The 20,875-nt window shown below is 44.2% G+C and overlaps 2 protein-coding genes across 12 annotated transcripts in view; one reads left to right on the forward strand and one right to left on the reverse strand.

Moving 5' to 3' along the window:
• DOT1L (DOT1 like histone lysine methyltransferase) overlaps positions 1-20,497 on the forward strand; it is a 93,433-nt gene extending 72,936 nt beyond the window's left edge. For 3 of the 5 annotated variants that reach the window (XM_050934348.1, XM_050934347.1, XM_050934350.1), the window contains exons 18-28: positions 208-345; positions 1,211-1,336; positions 2,207-2,691; positions 2,967-3,090; positions 4,063-4,209; positions 7,471-7,600; positions 9,987-10,603; positions 11,304-11,509; positions 13,441-13,505; positions 14,057-15,031; positions 20,111-20,497. In XM_050934348.1, coding sequence (XP_050790305.1) covers positions 208-345; positions 1,211-1,336; positions 2,207-2,691; positions 2,967-3,090; positions 4,063-4,209; positions 7,471-7,600; positions 9,987-10,603; positions 11,304-11,509; positions 13,441-13,505; positions 14,057-15,031; positions 20,111-20,118 — 3,021 coding nt within the window. In that variant the 3' untranslated portion in view covers positions 20,119-20,497. Of the gene's footprint in view, positions 1-207; positions 346-1,210; positions 1,337-2,206; positions 2,692-2,966; positions 3,091-4,062; positions 4,210-7,470; positions 7,601-9,986; positions 10,604-11,303; positions 11,510-13,440; positions 13,506-14,056; positions 15,032-16,122; positions 17,806-20,110 lie in introns of those variants that run through there. The other 2 variants (XM_050934351.1, XM_050934349.1) reach the window with 2 other exon arrangements.
• Positions 1-20,875, reverse strand: part of PLEKHJ1 (pleckstrin homology domain containing J1) — a 55,012-nt gene that overhangs the window by 13,634 nt on the left and 20,503 nt on the right. For 2 of the 7 annotated variants that reach the window (XM_050934366.1, XM_050934368.1), the window contains exon 6: positions 18,739-18,891. The exons of 3 other annotated variants lie outside the window; for them this stretch is intronic. In XM_050934366.1, the coding sequence (XP_050790323.1) occupies positions 18,739-18,891 (153 nt within the window). Of the gene's footprint in view, positions 1-3,490; positions 3,924-18,738; positions 18,892-20,875 lie in introns of those variants that run through there. 2 more of the 7 variants (XM_050934369.1, XM_050934373.1) reach the window with 2 other exon arrangements.

The raw sequence follows: 20,875 nt of genomic DNA on the forward strand, positions 1-20,875 counted from the left end.
CATCTGTAAAGTGGGAATGAGGATGGTGATACGCTGCCTCTCAGAAGCGTTGGGAAGTTTTAATAATGACTGTCCAAGTGGCGTGAGTCCCCTAATGACGGGCAGTATAGAAATGTGAAATGTTATTACTATATGTGTGTGCAGACTGTCTGAAATTGGAATACTGCATCCCATTTGAATCTGATGCTTTCTCCCCTCATCCTGTAGTTGGGAGTTAAAGCTCTGACATATAATGACCTGATTCAGGCTCAGAAGGAGATCTCTGCTCACAACCAGCAGCTGAAGGAACAGACAAAGCAGCTGGAGAAAGATAACAGTGAACTCAGGAACCAGAGCTTGCAGCTGGTACGTACCGTGCTTCCATCTGACTAGCAATGTGTGAGCCAAGTGATGGCCATTTTATATATAGAAGGCAGGTCATGAACTGCTGTTTTCCCTTTCATATCTTAATGAGAACAAAAACTGAACGGAAATCTTAGTTCCTCTAGAGCCTCCAAGAATGCTGTCTATCCAAAGAATGCTACGCTGGTGATGGGAAGAGCTTGTATGTCCAGTTCTTGTGCTCACTGTCTAGTTCCTATGCTATCTGTGGCTTTTCTCTAGCCCTAGACCTTTTGGCTTCTGAGAACAGATGGCAGTTGCTTTCTTTTCTTTCTCTTCCTTCTTAATCATTCTCAGAAGAATTACTCTTGACCCAAAGAGTGGGGTGGGTGGTCCATTCTCACAGGCATCTTCATGTAAATCCAGAAGTTTTCTGATGTGACAGCTGATTTGGGTGGCCCCAACCTTGTCCACGGTACACAGTTGTGCCGACATGTTCTGCGCATATGGGATAGCAGTTTGAAGTTGAGGTGATTGAACACTGTGGCCAAGAAGTTTGCCCAGGGCTCGCTTGGCTGTAGCTATTGTTTATACATCCATTACTTCCAGCAGTTCACACAGTTAATATTAGGGTGGGAGAAACTGTACGCGGAAGCATTTAGGGATGTTGAATAAAGTTAGCCTTATAAGCCCCAACTCCAGCTGCTTAAATAGGGATTGGAAACTAATTTTTCTGTAAAGCTGCAATATTTGTCTTGAATTGAGAGCTAGTTTTCAGTATGATAGAAGATTCCCTTCAAATTTCAGTGGAAAGGAGGATGGAATTCTGCCCTGCTCTACTGATAGTTTGGAATTGTGAAACATGCCACTGACCAAGCCTTTATTGCAGCTTAAAGCACGATGCGAAGAACTGAAGTTGGATTGGTCGACGCTGTCGTTGGAGAGCTTACTGAAGGAAAAGCAGGCACTGAAGAATCAGATTTCTGAGAAACAAAAGCACTGTTTGGAATTGCAGGTAGAACCAGGAGCAAGTTTAGTGCCACCAGCTCAAAGTAGTATTCAGCCAGTATTCCCGCAAGGGCACATGTTGTGTTTTTTGCATTACATGACATTGGAACATAAACCCGCTGCCATGGTAGTAGTATGACAAAATAATTAGAAGGTGGGTTGATAAAACTAGGAAGAACAAAGCTGCAGATAATCTTTCAGCTATATAAAGGGCAAATAATGGAACTTTGCTTGGTGTCCAGTATTGCTCTGGGCTTCTGAACCTGAGCATTGGTTTATCAGCTGTTCTCTGTGTCCTTAAAATGCTTTGTCTAGTGAAAAGGAAGGTCTTACTGGTTTTGTTCTGTTTCGTTCTGTTGCTCCTATATTGTAACTCTTGTGTGCGTGTCTCATGTCAGACATCACTTCCCACAGAAACATCTTGCCAAAAGGACCTTTCTTTTCGCAGTGGGGTTGGTTCTCTTGGCTTCTCATAAGAAGTGGTAACCCAGTCCAAATGTGTTACCGGGCACATGGTTGGACACTTTTAGTATGGGGTGTCATTTTCCCCCTCCCCCACCATCCAATAGTGTTAAATTAGGCTGTATTTTTATTTAAATCTGACTTTTTACAGACTCTTTATTGGAAATTGTCTGACATGCTCTAGAAGATGTTCCCTAGTAGTCTGTTTGAACATTCTCTTTTCTACCTGTACCTTTTGTTTCACAAATCCAGAGCAGTGTATTGAAATATGTTTTTTAAATCATAGATTGTTTGCTTTGAGTTATCACCAAAAAAGGGGACACTTTTTCTGAGAAGCATCTGGAAGGGAAAACTCCAAAATGTGGTATTATTCTTAGGTACAGTCTTTAATCTTTGTCCTCCTCTTCATTTAAAGATCAGCATTGTGGAGCTTGAGAAAAGTCAAAGGCAGCAGGAGCTCATGCAGCTGAAATCGTATATGCCTCCTGATGAGTCTCTGTCGGTACAGCTACGCAATAAAAACCGTTTAAGCCGTGAGCCCGAGGCTGATCACGGCAGATTCCAACTTGAGCTTGAGTGCTCTAAATTTCCTATGCCCCACATCAACGGCATGAGCCCTGAACTGTCCATGAATGGCCATGCTACTCCCTATGAAATCCATAATGCTCTTAGCAGGCCCTCTTCCAAGCAGAACACCCCTCAATACATGACCTCTCACCTGGACCAAGAAATAATTCCTTGCACCCCAAACCACAGCAGCAGACAGAAGGTGGACAAGACAGCAAGCTTGTCCTTACCTGATTACACCAGGTTTTCCCCAGCTAAGATAGCCCTAAGGAGACACTTGAATCAGGACCATGCAGTCAATGGAAAAGCAACAACTAATGAGATACACCAGAGGTGAGAGTGGTCAGTTCCTGTGTTGGGAAATGCGGTGTGGTAATGCTTGTCATGTTGCTGGTAATAAACCTAGACAGTAGAAGAAAATAGAATCTCGGCCTAGATTTTAGCGTGGTAAAGCTTTGTGGCATAGTCATTTAACTGTAAGCCAGTATATCCAGCAGTGCCAGTTTATCAGATAAGCAAGGCAATAATGCCTTGAGTTTGTAATAGGAATTCATTTTGGACAAAGGGCATTAGGAGGAAAAAGCTGACTGTGTACATCTTTGTTCCAGAGCTGACCATGTAAAAGAGAATGGCCTTACATATCCAAGCCCTGGCATTTCAAATGGGATAAAGCTGAGTCCTCAGGAAACTCGGCCCTCTTCCCCAGCGGCCTTACCGATTGCAGGCGAGAAGGTAAGGAATGTGTTGGCTTCTCCGCACAGAGCTGTCAACAGAAATGCTTCTGACGGAGCAAAGAAATAAAAGCTCTAGGCTAGAAGGTGTGGACTCTGTTCTTTCTGGTAGCCATAGAAAAAGCCAACTCAGCATTGGGTGTAATATGAAGTGAAAATGTCCATGACGTCAAAAGAAGGAACTGGATGATGGAGAGAGTCTGGTTATGAACTAGGCTGGTAGTGACCAAAAGTTTTATTGCTATCAGATGCCTTTCACTGAACTCTGTAAAATGAGTAAGTGTTTTATTCTAGTTCACTTAACCAATCCCACTTCACATCATCTAGGTGTTGGCTTCAGCAGAGAGGTTGAGGAGAGAATGTACCATCGAGTGTGAACTATCATCTCTCTCGTAGAGGCGCCAATTCCGGAGCAGAGTAGAGGCACACTACTGGGTGGCAGTGACAGGAAGGTTGCGCTGCTGCTGCCTGCTCTGTGGAAGAGGGCTTGTCTACAGATTTGTTGGACAAGCACCCTTCACCAGCAGCAAATCAATGTTTACACTTCTCATTGATGAAAATGTTAAGAAATTAGAGGCTGTGAATCCCCAAGCATGGGCAAGGATGTTGGGAAAGAAGCTTTCAAAAACTCCCTCCCTCCCTCGAGACCCCCATCGGAGCCTCTATCCTTCCTATCCAAGGTGATCTGGTTCAGATTCCTTTGGACACAGCCGTTCATCTCTGGTTGCAATGGGTTGTTGGCTGAATTGACGTGCTGTCTTTGCAATACATCCAAACACCCTTTTCTCGTATTTGTTCCCATCAGGTAGCACGTTATATACAACAGCAAAATGCCTGGGGAAAAATGCACACAGCTTATTTTTATATAAAAATGTCAACATATGCTGAGAAGTAGCAGGGTTTGGTCATTGTTGGGGAAACTCACTAGTGAGTAACAAGCCCCCTTTGAAACAGGCTGCCTTTGTGTTTGCAGGTTTTGCGAGAGAGGACTTCCGCGAGTAATGGAGAAACTATCACCAGCCTGCCTATCAGTATTCCTCTCAGCACGGTGCAGCCCAATAAACTCCCTGTTAGTATCCCTCTGGCCAGCGTAGTCCTACCTAGCCGTGTTGAGAAGGTGGTGAGTAAGGGATTGTCAACACTTTCCATCCCTAACTAAAAACCAGACTGGGGAATAATCGTATACCGTGCACCAGAATCCTGGCCAGGACATTGAGCTAGAATACCCTTGATGCTTTTGGAGTGACCGCTGATGCTGTCTCTCTACCTGGATCTTGGACAGTTATTTTCCTAGAGTATGTTAGACCAACGTGTGTCCTGGACAGGGAGAGAGATGAAGTCCCTGCTCCCAAACAACTTACGTTCTGAATCTATGGCATGCTAGAGAGACAGGCATAGCTTAATGGGTAGGACGTGGGCCTATGAGTGAGGAATCTAGAGTGACCAGACATCTCGATATTTTGTTTTAGGCGCGGTGGCCTGTTTTTGTTTGTTTGCTTAGGCAGCAGTGAGAGGCAGGGAGCGCCTTTTCAATTGTTACACTCACCCAACATGTCCATGTCTTTGGCATTTCGGCGGCAGGTCTTTCAGTTGTTGACAGTCTTCAGTGGCATTTCAGTGGCGGGTCCTTCTTTCTTTGGCGGCAAGATTTATTACCTGCTGCTGAAATGCCACCGAAGACCGTCAGTGACTGAAGGACCTGCCGCCGGAGTGCCGCTGAAGACCCAGATGCTGTGAGTGTAACAATTGAAAAGGCTCTCCCTCTGTGGCAGTCCTGATATTTTGAAGTTATCTGGTCACCCTAGAGGAATCCCAAGTGCTAATTTCAGCTCAGCCATTTACTTCCTATGTGACACTGGGCAAATGAACATCTGGCTTGTTTTGCTCTTTGGTATAATGGGGCTACCTCGTGTGCGTGCTGACGCTGAGTTTGCGCAGTGCTTTGAAATTGTCACACTGCAACAGCTCATGCTTGGCGTATCTTTTCCACTTTCACAACTGGAAATGTTTTGGGATTCCTTTTTTTTTTTTTTTTTTTTCCCCCTTGTGATCTCAGCAGACCTATGCTGGTGCGTGTTCCCAGGGGCAAGAGCATGAAAAGGACAGAGTGGGAGGGGAGGGTCAGTGCTTGACAGACCAGGGATGTAAGGCATCCAGTTCCCTCCAGTGTTTCTGCCAAAGGGGATTCCAGTAGATTACTAAGGAGCATCCACTGCCTTTCTGTGGGAAGCATGGATTTGGACTCCACCTGAATGGTAGTGGATGGAAGAGGAGGGTTAATGGCTTCTTTCTCAGCCCACTGAACCATCTCAGACTGGCTGGATGCTTCCCAGTTTGTGACCACCAGTGTGGTCTTTGAGTCCCCTCCAGCAGTTTACCAGTGCAGCCTTGTGTAACAACATAAAATTGGACATAAACTCCTCCCCCCTCCTAGCCCGCTTTCTGCCACGGGAGAGGGAAAGATCTCTCTATCCTGAGATCATGTATCCCATGGCCTCTGCCAGCCTTCCCCTTGTACTTTCTTCATGTCCTTTAACTGTTCCCAGTTGATGGGTTGATTGCTTTTATTAGCTTAACAGCCTCCTGCCTAATTAAGCCATTAAGCACCCATCCCCCCCCCCCCATTAAATCCACTCAGGGTGTGGGGAGCTAGTACCTCAGTGGCCAGAGTGCTGTGTCTGCTCCTAGCACTCTGTCACCAGGAGTTCTTTCTCTGATGAACTAAATAAGAGATTATTACACAGATGCCACAGCCAGCTGCAGTTGGAGGGTATCATAGTCTGACTCCCCGTGTCCCTTCTCCTAACAAAAGGCCTTGTAGTTGTGCTGGAGGGCCCCTGTTGTTTTAGTTCCAGGCAGGCACCTCTCTTAAAATGGAGGAAGGTGGCATCGGTATAGAATTACACTGCTGCCCTTGAGAGATAGGGCTGCCTTTGGGAAACATCCCTTGCTGATAACTGGTTCGGCAAAGGGAGAGCTTGATTCTGAAGTCTGTGAGCACCTGCAATGTGTGCATATGTGTGTGTACGTGTACTGGGCCACTCGGTGTAGTGTGGATAGTTCCATGGAACTCAACAGGCCTATGCTGACTTGGATCAGGTGGGAATGTGGTGCTCTCTTTAGTGTTTCGATGGCTGAGGCATTTTGAGAACAGAAATACACAAGATGACACCATGCCTTCAGTCTGTGTGCACTTCTCACTGATTTCAGGGGAGCTGTGTGTGTGAACTGAGGGTACGATACAGCCCTTTGTTTCTTTTCCCATCTGCACTAAAACTATGGATTGAGGGACCTCATTACAACACAGTTGTCCTGAGTCAAAGGCAGAGGGACCCTCTTTGATGTGTTTGTCCAGCCACTACCACATTGGGATCCTGGTCCATGACACTGGCTTGTAGATTCTAACTCAATATAAATAATATTAAAAGTTGTAGTGTAGATGGGATCTAACTGTGTCCCATAACTGGACTAACCCTTGAATAGTCCAAACCTCTAACCCAGTGGTGGAATGCCCTTCGGTCGTGTCTAACCAACACTATTCACTATGATGGAGCAGCAATAATCCAAACAGGGATCTGTGGCTTGGTTATAGCTGCAGGCATTGATGGGACCAAAAGCTGAACCATTCTACACATTTTTGAGTTCACCCTTTGTTCCTCAAAGGAGAGGAATCGCTTCAGTCCCTTTCTTCTCTTTGGTTTGTGAGTACAGGTCACGGGCTTGTCTAACACCTGAGTTTCTCAGGTACCTGGGAACCCTGTCAAAAGAAGCACTTTCTTGTGCTTTCGGAAAATGTGGCATTGTATGTGAAACCAGCAGTTCTAGAAACAAACTACAGCACAGTAGCAGGAAGGCTACTGAGGCTCTGGAATTACTGGAGGACTCTAATTTGTGCATCAATACATTCCTAGCTACATGAGGTCAGAGACCGTCATTTTTCTTCCAGGTGCCAGATTTTTTTGGTGGGCAGTGGAATATTCCTTTTGCATGGACAGTGACGCTTCAGGAGATGATCAGATGAAGCCCCTGGGATCCTACAGTGCAGTCCAGGGCCTGGCTCTCACTGCTAATACAGAAGATGTGATCTGCAGAGAAGTCATGTCTCAGCATGCTGTGATGCATTATGGTGGAAAGGTTGTTACATGTTTGGACATGACATCTCTGCAGGTTACATGAGACTAGATGCAGCAAGTTGCCAGTGCAGCTATTGGTTTGATGATGTTTGGGAAGACTGAAGTTAAACTGTAATTTTCTGAAAATGTACAAAGTCTAGAAGGTTTAGGGAATCCATAGGGATTTAAAGCCACAAACCTACAGATGCCCATGAATTCTTGAACAAACTTTCTGAACTGACGTGCTTGTGTTTTTTCACCTCCTCCAGAGAAGCACACCTAGTCCAGTTCATCAGAATCGAGACTCGTCTTCAACACTTGAAAAACAGTATGGTGCTAGTTCTCATAATGGCGTAAGCAATGCTGCTGGAAATAAGCCACTGGCTTTGGCTACCTCAGGTAATGAACTCCCCTCTACGGAGCCATCATGTCTCTTAGCAATAACTCTTCTATTATGTGTGTTTGAGCTTTTGGGCACTTGTGATTGAGAGCCCCTGATACTGCCAAAAGCTGGATGTATGGTGCAGTTTCGTATCAAAAGGTTGAATGTTCCTGGGTTAAGGAGGAGAACCTGGATTGAGGGTGTAGTAGGACTGAAAAAACACAATGAAGGGAAGGGTAATTCATTGGTGGAAACATGAGTGTGGCAGTTCAGACAAAATAATCACAAACCGAGATAGGCAGTGTGTTCCTGTCGGTCAGTCCTGAACACCCTGTGCGAGAAGTCACCCTTAGGCTCTCTTCCAGCATCTGTATAGATTCAGTTTACTCACATCCAACTGCATGCCCGTTTGTGACCCCTTTTATCCTCCCAGTTCTCCTAGCTGCAGTTGCTGTGTGGAATGCTGGCAGACCATTGCCTCTAGCTCTTTCTCTCATCAGCACAAATAAAGGCTGTAACAGATGGTCTCCCCACCCTTGGGGAAATCCTACCTCCAGCTGTACCACTGTGGTGGATCCTGTTGCTCCCCAGTAATCTGAGCACATTCCCAAAGGGAAAGCAAACAGGATGTTAGGAATCATTAAAAAGGGGATAGAGTTTAAGACTGAGAATATATTATTGACCTGATATAAATCGATGGTACGCCCACATCTCGAATACTGCGTAGAGATGTGATCTCCTCATCTCAAAAAAAGATATACTGGCACTAGAAAAGGTTCAGAAAAGGGCAATTAAAATGATTAGGGGTTTGGAGAGCCTCCCATATGAGGAAAGATTAAAGAGGCTAGGACTCTTCAGCTTGGAAAAGAGGAGACTAAGGGGGGATATGATAGAGGTATATAAAATCATAAGTGATGTGGAGAAAGTGGATAAGGAAAAGTTATTTACTTATTCCCATAATATAAGAACTAGGGGTCACCAAATGAAATTAATAGGCAGCAGGTTTAAAACAAATAAAAGGAAGTTCTCTTCTTCATGCAGCGCACAGTCAACTTGTGGAACTCCTTGCCTGAGGAGGTTCTGAAGGCTAGGACTATAACAGCATTTAAAAGAGAACTGGATAAATTCATGGTGGTTAAGTCCATAAATGGCTATTAGCCAGGATGGGTAAGGAATGGTGTCCCTAGCCTCTGTTTGTCAGAGGATGGAGATAGATGGCAGAAGAGAGATCACTTGATCATTGCCTGTTAGGTTCACTCCTTCTGGGGCACCTGGCATTGGCCACTGTCGGTAGACAGATACTGGACTAGATGGACCTTTGGTCTGACCTGGTACGGCCGTTCTTATGTTCTAACCCTGGCACAGAGAGAAATGAATCAGGCCTTTTTCAGGAGTCTGGAAAGGCAGCTGTTGACTTTGTGTCTGCCACTCTCAACAATAGGTAGCTTAGCAAACTCACTACACTCCTATACTCCATTCAAGGGGCAGGAGCAGTTTCCCAAAAAGGTCCAGAGACCCTTTATTCGGACTTCTTGGAACCAGTGAGTGCCTCTTCAGCATAGCTGCAGGAAGTGCTCTTCCACAGCTGTATCCTCATCAGACTTGCACTGTCATTCTTCCTCTGTGCTTCCCATCCTGAGGGCCTTTGTCCTGATTAACATCCTTTCAGCAGACAAGGGCTGAAGGCAGCTCCCTCTGAAGCCAATTATAGTCAATGCTGCAGAGTAACACTGGGTTCCCAGCTCCCCTTAGTCTCAACTATCCCAGGAAAGAAGGCCTTATCTAAATTCCATGCATGATGCATTGCTGCAGATTCTTAATGAACTTCATTACTCTCCTTTCCCTCAACTCCCACATAGGTTCCTTCAGTTCCCCTGACTTCCTGAAGATCCACCACAGTTTTCTCCCTGCTTCCCTTTGGTTTGAGCTATGGGGAGGGGCTAGGTGTGCAGATGACAGTCTTTTGGAAAGAAACTGACTGATTCTTGCTGTGTGGGTGACAGGCTAGAGGAAAGGGCTGAGAGCAGAGAGGTTCTTGGGTTCTAATCCAAGGTGAGCATCTTATCCTGAGAAGGCACTTGAGTTGTGACAAAAATTGGGTTAAAAGCAGGACACTTGCATGTTATGTGTGAACTTTCGAGAGTTAGTAAAAGGGAGCAGAGTGAACTGACAAATCTGACTTAACTCACCAACACATACAGCTATGTTCTTGGCTTCACTGTGTGATGGGCAGCCTTGCAGAGTTCAATACATAGTATTATGCAGATGACTGGGAGTTATTGCTTTGCCAGAATTGCCAGTTAATCTAACTGAACGCTCAGACGTACCCAGAAAATTTAGTCTTACTAGCACTGGAAGGTATACATCATTGCTTCCATTTAGTGATACTTTCCCTTTCCACAGGTTTTTCATATTCTTCTGGCTCCATGGCACTTAATGGAACTCTTTCAAACAGCCCAGCCCACCTTAACCATAGTGTTGATCAGGCAGCTGTGGACGACTGCGGGAGTTTGTTTAACTCGGTAGGGTCTCGGAGCTCCACTCCACAATACCCTTCTTTGCTAATGATGCAGTCACGGAATTCTGGGCAGAATTCCCCGGCTCACCAGCACTCAGCAAGCCCCAAGTTAAATGGCGTCTCCCAGAGCATGGTAGGGGTACTGCAGTATGTGGATGCTCAGAAGATGTTTGCCGAAGGAACAAAGGGGGAACTTCAGCCTGATGCTGCCTTTTCCGATCCTGAGAACGAGGCCAAGAGAAGAATCATCTTCACAATCTCTCCTAGTACAGGGAGTGTAAAACAGTCTCCGTCTAACAAGCACAGTTCCCTAACTGCAAGCATTCGGATGGACTATGGCCAAGCATACATGCAGGATGGGAAGAAACGCGGTCGAAGGAAGAGATCCTCCACAGGGAATCTAAACATGAACTCTGGAGTGTCCCCTAAACGCAAATCCTTACCAACTGTGGCTGGACTCTTTACTCAGCCTTCGGGCTCACCGCTTAATATAAACTCAATGGTAAGGAAAAGAATGATGGGAGTTGCGGCTAAGTGTAGGTATGTTTGGCATATCAGTACTGTACATTGTTACAATGGACTGTAGCATAAAAAACCCATGTGAACGTGTTCCTCTAAGAGCCAACAGGTTGTTGAAAGTTACAATGATCCATTTAGATGTAGTTACAAAATCTTTTAAATCATCTTACCTTCCCCTCAAAAAAATTATATTAAGTATTAAACAGAATCTTTAACAAAATGATTCTGATTCTCCAAGCGATCGTGAAACATATGTTTGCTCATAGTGAAATCTAAATTTTACCCTTTCTAAAATAAATTAACTGACTTGAGTGCTTATGTTCAATTGACTTTAAGCAAATGCTATTCAGTAAGTATTATCATAAAACACAGAGCAGATACTCCTAATGAGGACCTGTAGGCTGTATTCATCATGTCATCAGAAATTGATACTTGAGGTGAAATGTTCTTGCCCTGTTTTCATGCATTTAACTGCCTAGTTTTATCATCTTCAAGGTCAAGTATTCAGAAAAGCAGCCAAGCATTGTGCAGGGATTTCAGGGTTGTGACATTGAAGCATAGCATGACTCTTGGTGTTAAGCACTAAGCTAGTCTTAAAGCTGAATGTGAGTGAATGTTGTCTTACAAAGTTCTTTACTAAAAGAATATTTTCATCTTTAACATTTTTTTTCTTCCCATCCCAGGTCAATAACATTAATCAGCCTTTAGAAATAACAGCCATTTCCTCCCCTGAAAACTCCCTGAAGAACTCTCCTGTTCCCTACCAGGACAATGACCAGCCTCCAGTGCTGAAAAAAGAGAAGCCCCTGATTCAGACCAATGGTGTTCATTACTCACCACTGACTTCAGATGAGGAACAGGGATCAGAAGATGAGCACAATAGCACCAGGTAAATATAACTCTGTGTTGATGTCAGGTCAGCAGCTTTATCTGATCTGAAGAGGCAGCTCTCTAGGCTAAGATCATGGACGCAAGGCCTGGTCTGTTAGTTCTCCAACTACAAAGATCTATCTCATGAACCCATGCTGCTTGTCAGCCAGAGTTTGTTTTCAGCATTGTATATATTGTGTACTTTAGTAGCTAACATCTCCTGATAAACAGTGAAGGTGTTGGAAAGCAGAATGAGCATAGGGAATCTACTCCTAGCTGGGTTTTTAATGCTTGCAGTGGGTGGCTGTGTTTGGAAGAATGAGCATAAACTTTGCAGGAGTGCTAACTTCAGCATCCTGACCAAGTCCCACCTTTTGGGTAATGTTTGGCTAAGAAAATTCCCACTTCCATTTCAACTTGATACAGAGTTCTTCACTTCCTATTCCAAACCGTTGTGTAACATTGCTCTGTGTTAAACACTGTCACATTCTTCCCCATTTCTGAGTGCAGTAATTGCTCTGTATATATGAAACACTTTAAGAGTAAAGGTGCTGTAAATCTGGCTACCTGAGGAAGGAAAATAGCAATGAAAAGTTCCATGAATAATTAATCTTGATATGTAGGTAAAATTCCATTACAACCTCCGTTCAGAGTCTTTGGTAGCTTATTTCTTGATAATGATAAATTCCACTAGTATGGTGGTTCTCAGCCAGGGGTACACATAGGTCTTCCAGAGGGTACATCAACTCATCTAGATATTTGCCTAGTCTTACAACAGGCTCCATAAAAAGCACTAGCAAAGTCAGTACAAACTAAAATTTCATACAGACAATGACTTGTTTATACTACTCTATATACTATACACTGAAATGTAAGTAGAACATTTATATTCCAATTGGTTTATTTTATAATTATAGGGTAAAAATGAGAGTCAGCAATTTTTCAGTAATAGTGTGCTGTGACAGAATGTTTGGAATCATTAGGAAAAGGATAGATAATACAGAAAATATCATATTGCCTCTCTCTATATCGATGGTATGCCCCCGTGTTGAATACTGTCTGCACATGTGGTTGGCCCATCTCAAAAAAGATATATTGGAATTGGAAAAGATTCAGAAAAGGGCAATAAAAATTATTAGGGATATGGAATGGCTGCTGTATGAGGAGAGATTAATAAGACTGGGACTTTTCATCTTGGAAAAGAGATCACTAAGGGGGGGGGATATGATAGAGGTCTGTAAAATCATGATTGGTGCGGAGAACGTACATAAGGAAGAGTTATTTACGCCTTCTCATAACACAAGAACTAGGGGTCACCAAATGAAATTAATAGGCAGCTGGTTTAAAATAAACAAAAGGAGGTATTTTTTCATACAGCGCGCAGTCAACATGTGGAACTCTTTGCCAGAGGATGTTATGAAGGCAGGACTATAACGGGGTTCAGAAAAGAACTAGATAAGTTCATGTAGGATAGGTCCATCAATGGCGATTAGGCAGGATGGGCAGGGATGGTGTCCGTAGCCTGTTTGCCAGAAGCTGGGAATGGGTGACAGGGGATGGATCACTTGGTGATTCCTTGTTCTGTTCATTCCCTCTGGGGCACCTGGTATTGGCCACTGCTGGAAGACAGGACACTGGGCTAGATGGACCTTTGGTCTGACCAAATATGGCCGTTCTTATGATAGTTTTATATTTTTATGTCTGATTATGTAAGCGAGTAGTTTTTAAGTGAGGTGTAACTTGGGGGTATGTGAGACAAATCAGACTCCTGAAATGGGTAAAATAGTCTGGAAAGGTTGAGAGACAATGAACAAGTAAATTTGCATTGTACATTTTTAAATTAGTTGGGCAGACACAGAAACCTAAAAATCAAGAGGTAAGTCATAGGGGTAACTCAGTAACAGCAAGACTTCAAGAAGCACTGTGTAAGTAATTTTCTTTTTTTACTAGAATTGAGAGGAAAATTGCAACGATATCATTGGAAAGCAAATCTCCACAGAAGACTATTGAAAATGGTAAGTTTAGGGAATGTTAACCATCCATTTAAATGCATTGTGCTGCCTGCTTCCTTGTAGTTTTTAGACTGTCAACTGATGAGCAGGCTTCCTGGGAGAGAACTTGTGGCATAGAGCAGACATGCATTTCAAAGCAGAGGTCTATGCTAGTACAGATCCTTCATCACAATACAAACTTTGGGGCCACCTCTTTATAGTTGGTTGCGTCAAAAGCCCTTTTAAATTTATGGGCACAGGTTTTAAAACTATGGGTGGATTAAAGCATTTTAGAGAGTTTTACTTTTTTCCTAGACAAGGATGCCTGACCAATTTTTGGCTAGGGATGTGTCCGATTTGAAGGCTGATGTAATCTGCTCTTCCAACAGCCTGATCAGTCCTTTGAGATGCATTTAAGCAGGGTCATAGAGGGATTAATAGCTGCTGTGAACTTTCTCCCTGTGTGTTCAGAAAGCAGAATCAGCTATTAAAATGAGTCAGTTGTTGGACAGATTTTGCCTACTGAAGATTAAATGACTTGTTTATTGATGCATGCAACCCTTCTTCCAAACTAGGTGGCAGTTTAGCTGGGAGGAGACAGGCACAAACCAGTGAGAACATGAATAGCAGTAAATGGAAGTCTACTTTTTCGCCAATTTCTGACATCAACCTGACCAAAACTACAGATAGCCCATTGCAGGCTGTTTCATCTCTGAGCCAGAATTCCCTGTTTGCCTTTAGGCCGTCCTCTGAGGATGGCATGGCCATCGATGCCAAAATTGCAGCACACACACGGAAAAACATCACCATGTCCTCCTCTGGGACGGACAGACTCAGCCCCAATACAAACTCCGCTAATGGATCCATGTATAACGGTGGACTGACCACAGACATCGGTTTACACAGCTTTATTGATGGTGCTTCTCTTCCTCATAAGACTTCAGATGTGACGACCCTCAACTCCTCTCTGGGTTTTCAGTTACAGAGGAGCAAAGATGTGGGGATTTTGGAGACAAACCCCTTTTTGAACAAGAGGCAGCTTGAAGGCCTCGGCAGCATGAAAGGAGAAGACTTAAACCGATCAGGAGTCAAAAGTAAAGAGCTCAGTGAATTAACCATTCGTCCAGGGGCGGCTTCTGAAAAAAGTTCCTTGCAGCACAATGGCAAGGTCGGCAAAGGACGAGACCGAGATGTGGAGTTTAAAAACGGCCACAACCTTTTCATTTCTGCTGCTGCTGTATCTTCTGGTGGCCTTCTCAATGGCAAAAGCCTTTCCACTGGTGTCTCATCTGCAGGCAACCCAGCACCTTCTGTTCAGACGCACCATCCTTTCTTAAACACATTGACCACTGGATCGCAGTTCCCCCTGGGTCCCATGGCTTTGCAGGCAAACCTCAACTCGGTGACAAACTCCTCAGTATTGCAGTCTTTATTTAATTCAATGCCAGCTGCTGCAAGTCTGGTCCACGTGTCATCAGCTGCAACCAGACTGACTAACTCTCATGCTATGGGGAATTTCTCTCCTGGGGTTACAGGTGGAACAGTTGGAGGTAGGCAGAACTTTGTTTCTATGGTATAAGAGCAGGGCTAGAGGAAAGCGTGGCCATGTTTCTCTCCAGTTACCAAATCCTTTCACTTCTGCAGGAGGTGGAGCAGCTCTGCCTCAGATTGACTCTACCCTGCATCTCTCATGACTGCTAGAATAATCAGCTTTCTTTCTGCTAGATGAACATAGAACTAAACTTGAAAGGAAATGGGAGTGCACTTCGATGTTCTGATTTCATAACACGTGGTCGTTGTCAGTTGTCACTATGCTGGAGCTAGCTTAGGTCTCCCTGCAGGTCTAAAGGTTTAACATGCCATGCTGCCCTCTCTGAACGGTTAAGGATATCTGACTTGTCAGCTTCAGCGAAGGTTGAGATTTGGACATAAGATTCTTTCCTCCCCTCTTCCTTGTTTGTGCTGAATATCCGTGTCCTTTTCAGATGAGATGCTGATGGGATTTGTGTAGGATTCTGCCGGCTCTTGAACTTGAATGTTTCTGTGCCAGGAATGGCAAATACCATGTGCACCTCTAGCATTCCGTGCTGCTGTTCTCGTGAGACAAACTAGTGGAAGCAGATAGGAAAGAATTTTCCTTTAACCCCCGTTGTATTGGCAGGTTCAGATAGGTTCTGCCCATAATCATTCATGCACCATGTCGGGAAATCCTAACTCTCACCTCTTAGCGTTTTAGATTTGCTGGACACACATTCTCTGCCCTTGCAGCCTTGTAAATGGGTAAGCAGGAGGGAACAGCAGTCATTTGAGTCTTCAGATAAAGCACTCTAGTGACTGGGTAATCTCATCAAAAGGTTACCCGTGTGGGGTTGAACCAAAAGTTCTGCTTTCTCTTGGGTCTGGCCGTTGCTCCTCATGGCATTTACAGGCTGGCAGTAGGAAGGTAAGTGACTGTCTTGTACCTCCTGGCCTGCATCCATTATCTCTCATTGCTTGCTGCTATTTCATGCTGCATATTTTGTATGGGGCTGTAACTGCTATAATTTTGCTTTTTTTGGCTTCTTGTTGTTTTGTTTCTCTTTTCACTTGTGACTGTACAAAGCCCATCTGCTGAAGCTGAGTTTTTTTCTCCTGTTTGCAGGTATTTTTAACCATGCGGTGCCTTCTGCCTCCTCTTCTCATCAGTTTGGAGCCAGTTTCAGCAGCAGTGCTGTTTCTAGCAGCACAATGCTAAGCTTAAACCCTCTGCAGGCTGTTGCCAGCACCTCATCCTTCCAGCCCCCCTCCTCTAGCTTAGTAACATCCAGTGAGAACAGAGCTGCCCAACACCTAAACAGAGCACCAGTGCAGTCTGTTTTTCATACCCCTCCTCCACCCCTTCCTAATGTTTCATTACCTCCTCCTCCTCCATTACTCGCTTCTAACTCTGAGCCTGCGCTTCTGCAGAACTTGCCGTCCATCCCAGCTAACGATGCTTTTTTACCATCTTCTTCTGCTGCTTCTGTCCAATCTGCTAATGCTTCTTTGTCTATTAAGCTAGCTTCTCTTCAGCACAAAACTTCCCGTCCCTCCTTTACAGTCCATCACCCACCTCTGCCCCGTTTGGCGCTGGCACAGACCGCGCCCATGATCCCGCAGTCCAACGCAACTGGCACGTCCGCTATGTGGGTTACACTTGGCATGCAGTCTCCTTATGCTTCGCACCTTTCTGGGGTTAAGCCACGATAAAGAGCTTGCTTAGCTAACAGTTCTTATTTTGTAAGGTAAGGCTAGAGAAAACAGGTGGTTTGTACAAGATACTAAATGACCTTCCTTTCCTTTTCAGCCATCAGTCCATAACTGAGCTTGGAAGCGGGGTGGGAACAGGTTCTTTGCTTTGACATAGAGAGAGCCCAATAAAATTTGGAGAGCAGGTAATCTCAAGGCAGAGAGGGGAAACACTGAAGCGCCTCAGTTTTGGGAGTCAGGATTTCTCGACACACTGAGTGCTCACGATGGTAACTCATCTGATATCCAGGAACGTTGTGTTCAGGCCGGGGTAGCAGCAATTACCAATTGACGTTATTTGAAGCAACATTTCCTGCAGTATCATGGCTTGAATACTTTAGAAAATGTGCTGCTTTGAGAGCGTGAGAAAAATTAGGATGAGAAGCTGATTGTTCATATTTTCCAAGCATCTGTCTTAATGTACAGCCCTGCAGGGGTTTGCTGCCTATTCTGCGTTTTGCAGGGTTATCTCCCTCACAAGAGGGTGTGCTCCCTTTGTGTTGGCATGTCATTACCCTGCATGCTGGTAGCGTGGTGGTGTTTTTGTGGCATCATACCACATTTGCTCTGTATGGCTAACAAAGGAGAACTCAAGGTCATAGGCTACAACCTTTTTTTTTTTTTCTTTCCCCTTGGAAACTGAATAAGGATGATCAGTGGAGGGTTGCAGATAATGTGAGCCGAAGCAGAGTGCTGTGGAAAATGGAGTTACAAAAGCAGCCTGGTGACTTGTGTATGCCTCATAGTGGCAACCTGATGTAATCATTCTCTGTATAATCAGCCTTTGATTATAATTTGAATTAGATAAGAATTAAAGCAGGAAGTCTGCTCCCCGTCCCTGATAAGTAAAGCACTAACAGATTGTGTCAGCCATCGGGGTGTTGCTTCCCTTGGTAGTCTTTGGCTTGCTAGATTGCCTGTGCTAGGTTAAAAGAAGGAGGAGCACTTGTGGCACCTTAGAGACTAACAAATGTATTTGGGCATAAGCTTTTGTGGGCTAAAGCCCACTTCAACGGATGCATGCAGTGGAAAATACAGTAGGAAGAGAGACAGACAGACAGACTCTCTCTCTCTCTCTCTCTCTCTCTCTCTCTCTCTCTCTCTCTCTGAAAAAATGGGTGTTGCCATACCAACTCTGAGACTAATCAATTAAGATGGCTTATTAGCAACAGGAGAAAAAAGGCACTGAATTTAGCTGTATGAAGTGGAAATCCATCAACTTCATGGAAAAAAATCAAATGAAATGGGCCATCCTGATTATCACTACAAAAGTTTTTTTTTCCTCTGCTTATAATAGGCCACCTTAATTGATAAGTTTTGTTAGAAGTGGTATGGCAACCCCCATTTTTTCAGGGTATGTGTGTGTGTGCGTGCGCCTACTCTATTTTCCACTGCATACGTCTGATGAAGTGGGCTTTAGCCCATGAAAGCTTATGGCCAAATAAATTTGTTGGTCTCTAAGTTGCCACAAGGACTCCTTGATTATTTTGCTGATACAGACTAACATGGCTACCACTCTGAAACCTGTCAGTGTGCTAGGTTAGTTAGTGGAATACGCTGTGCTAAAATCTAGCCCAAGGAATGAGGCTGTGGAAGAGAGAAAAACCTTGGAAGGTGTGTGCACACATGCGTGTTAGCCAAGCAAGTGTTAAAGAATCTTTCAGAGCAGCTTCAGAATAATATGCACTACCAGAAAGTCACATATTGTCATTATGCAAACCTTTGCTTTTATAATGCAGTTCAGGATTGCATAGTTAAGCCAATATTAGGCAACACCAGCCCTCCTGCAGGTCTCTGATGCTGTTGCTATCCTGTGGTTCAGAAGTACATCCACTAGAGGGTAACACCCTTTGCCTTTTGTGGTATTTAACTAAATTACAGGACACCTCAGATTCTTGTCAAACACTTTGCACGTAGATAGTGTATGCCCATCGAATTGTTCTCCAAATGTGATAAAATCCTCAGCACCCACATGACATAGGTAAGTTACCTCCAGATTTGCAGATGGGGGAAGCTGAAGCAGAGAGGTCAAGTAACTTGCCGAGAGCTGCAGCAGCTGTGGTGTCAGCGTAAGATGTACACAGTCATGAAATATAAAGTGGAATAGGGTGGTGGCTGGAAAATAGGCTTGAGGAAACGGGGGCTGTGGATGGAAACACGAATTTGGAGAGGAGGGGTGTGAATAGAATGGGAGGGATTTTTTATGAACATTTTTTCGTTAGAAAATGCCAGTTTGTCAAAATTGAAACTTTTTGCAGGAAGGCATTGGTTTAGGCAAAGCTGTCATCTGGAAGGTGTCTCAGGTGGCGAGGGAAGAGACCCACTCCCCAGAAATAGTCATCTAGACGGGGCACGCATCTAGGATGTGGGAGATCTGAGTTCAGGCAGGGTCTCAAAGCTATCTCCCACATCCCAGGTAACTATCCTATCCACAGGTTTCATGGGGGGGCTTTCTCTGTTTTTTGGGGAAAGCTTTCAAAAGGTCTTAGTTTCGTTCTGCTGCAGAACAGAACCAAATGGCAGAACCTCAGCACTTTTCACTGAAGGGAATTCTTGTATTTGGGCCAGTCTAGGTGTGATTGTGGTTAAGTTTTTTGGGTCCTTTGTTTAAATCTGCATGATGTGGGTGCAAGCACTGTGGAAAATACCTTATTTTTATTAAGCAAACCACACCTGAAATTGGGACTCCTTGGTGCACTGTACAAATTCATTAGATAGTTCCTGCCCCAAAGTGCTTTCAGTCTAAATGACAAGACATTTAGGAGAGGGGAAGGGGCAGCACCAGAGAGGAGCAGTGTGTCTCCTTTAGAAACACAGAAGCTAGATGTAGAGCAAAGGCCTCGGAACCCTGGCACTGGATTTGACGCATGGAGGTGCCTAGGCCAGCAGACGTTGAAAGTTCAACACAGACTAATATCTAAGCCCCGATTCAGCACGGTATTTAAGCATAGTCCTGCTCCAAAGTCCATCACTGAAGCCAATGGAAAGGCCCCAATTGACTTCCAACGGTCTTTGGATCAGACTCCATATGCCTGATTTAAACACATGAATAAACTCATTATCTTCAATAGAACTACTTGTGTGTTTACCTTGTTGAACTGGAGCCTAAATCTAGGAACAAGGGATCAAGTCTCGTTATTGCACAGCCCAAGAAGGGTTGGGGTGTGATGGAAGAGACTTGTTGGGTTGTCATCTGTCTCTAATTTTGACTTATACCAACACATGGATTGTTCTCCTTTCTGTCCCTGTTGATCCTGGCTAAAAGAAGGTCTAAGAACTATATAGTAAATGACATTTCTGGCACACACTTGATTTGATGCATCTAATTTAGATGGGTCGCTTCCTCTCCTCTTGTCCCACAGGTAACTAGGATTTCTACCTCAACCCAATGTGACCTATGCAAGGACAACGTGGACCAACTTCACTCAGCTTCCACTGAAAGGTGCTCGCCTGGCCTGGCAGGGGTTTCTACTCTCTTACTACTGGACAAAGTAAACAAACAAAAGACCTAAATAACAGAGAAAAGAATATTCTACTGTGAATCAGAGTTGAAAAAAAAAACTGCAAAGGAAAATGCTTAAAACAAAGCTCCAGTTTGTATTGTCGATAGTTTAGCTAAAGTATTTATCTTTTTTTAAAAATGAAAACAATTTTGGCTTATTTTATTCCATCTAAAGTCATAAAAAACCACAACTCATTGAAACCATTCTCTGAATAATAAAGGACTGGCACACCAGCAGAGATGTAAAGAGCCTCCTCTCGGTGCTATTTCATCCGTCAGAACTGTGCCTCTCTAGTTCAAATCCTTGGTGCTGAATTTGAGGGTTGACCAATGCCAAGCCCAGTTCTCAGAAAGGTCTGCTTTTATTTATTCAGCTCACTCTGTTCATATACCAAAGTCCATTGGTTTACAGCAAAGCAGGAGCTACAGAGAATGGCAGTCTTTGGTTTTGGGTGATTGTTTTTTATTTTTAACAGAGCTTATGGCTCAGTTATCAGGCGTTTAATATTGTTTATTACAAACAAGAATGCAATACTCCCCTCTGGAGTGGCAGCTAGATTACCTGTGCAAACTCAGCTGGTTCAGACACTTGGAACAGAAGAAGCATAACTTAAGTCTAGTCCTG

The sequence above is a fragment of the Gopherus flavomarginatus genome, chromosome 24, assembly GCF_025201925.1.
Source record: "Gopherus flavomarginatus isolate rGopFla2 chromosome 24, rGopFla2.mat.asm, whole genome shotgun sequence".
Lineage (NCBI taxonomy): Eukaryota > Metazoa > Chordata > Testudines > Testudinidae > Gopherus > Gopherus flavomarginatus.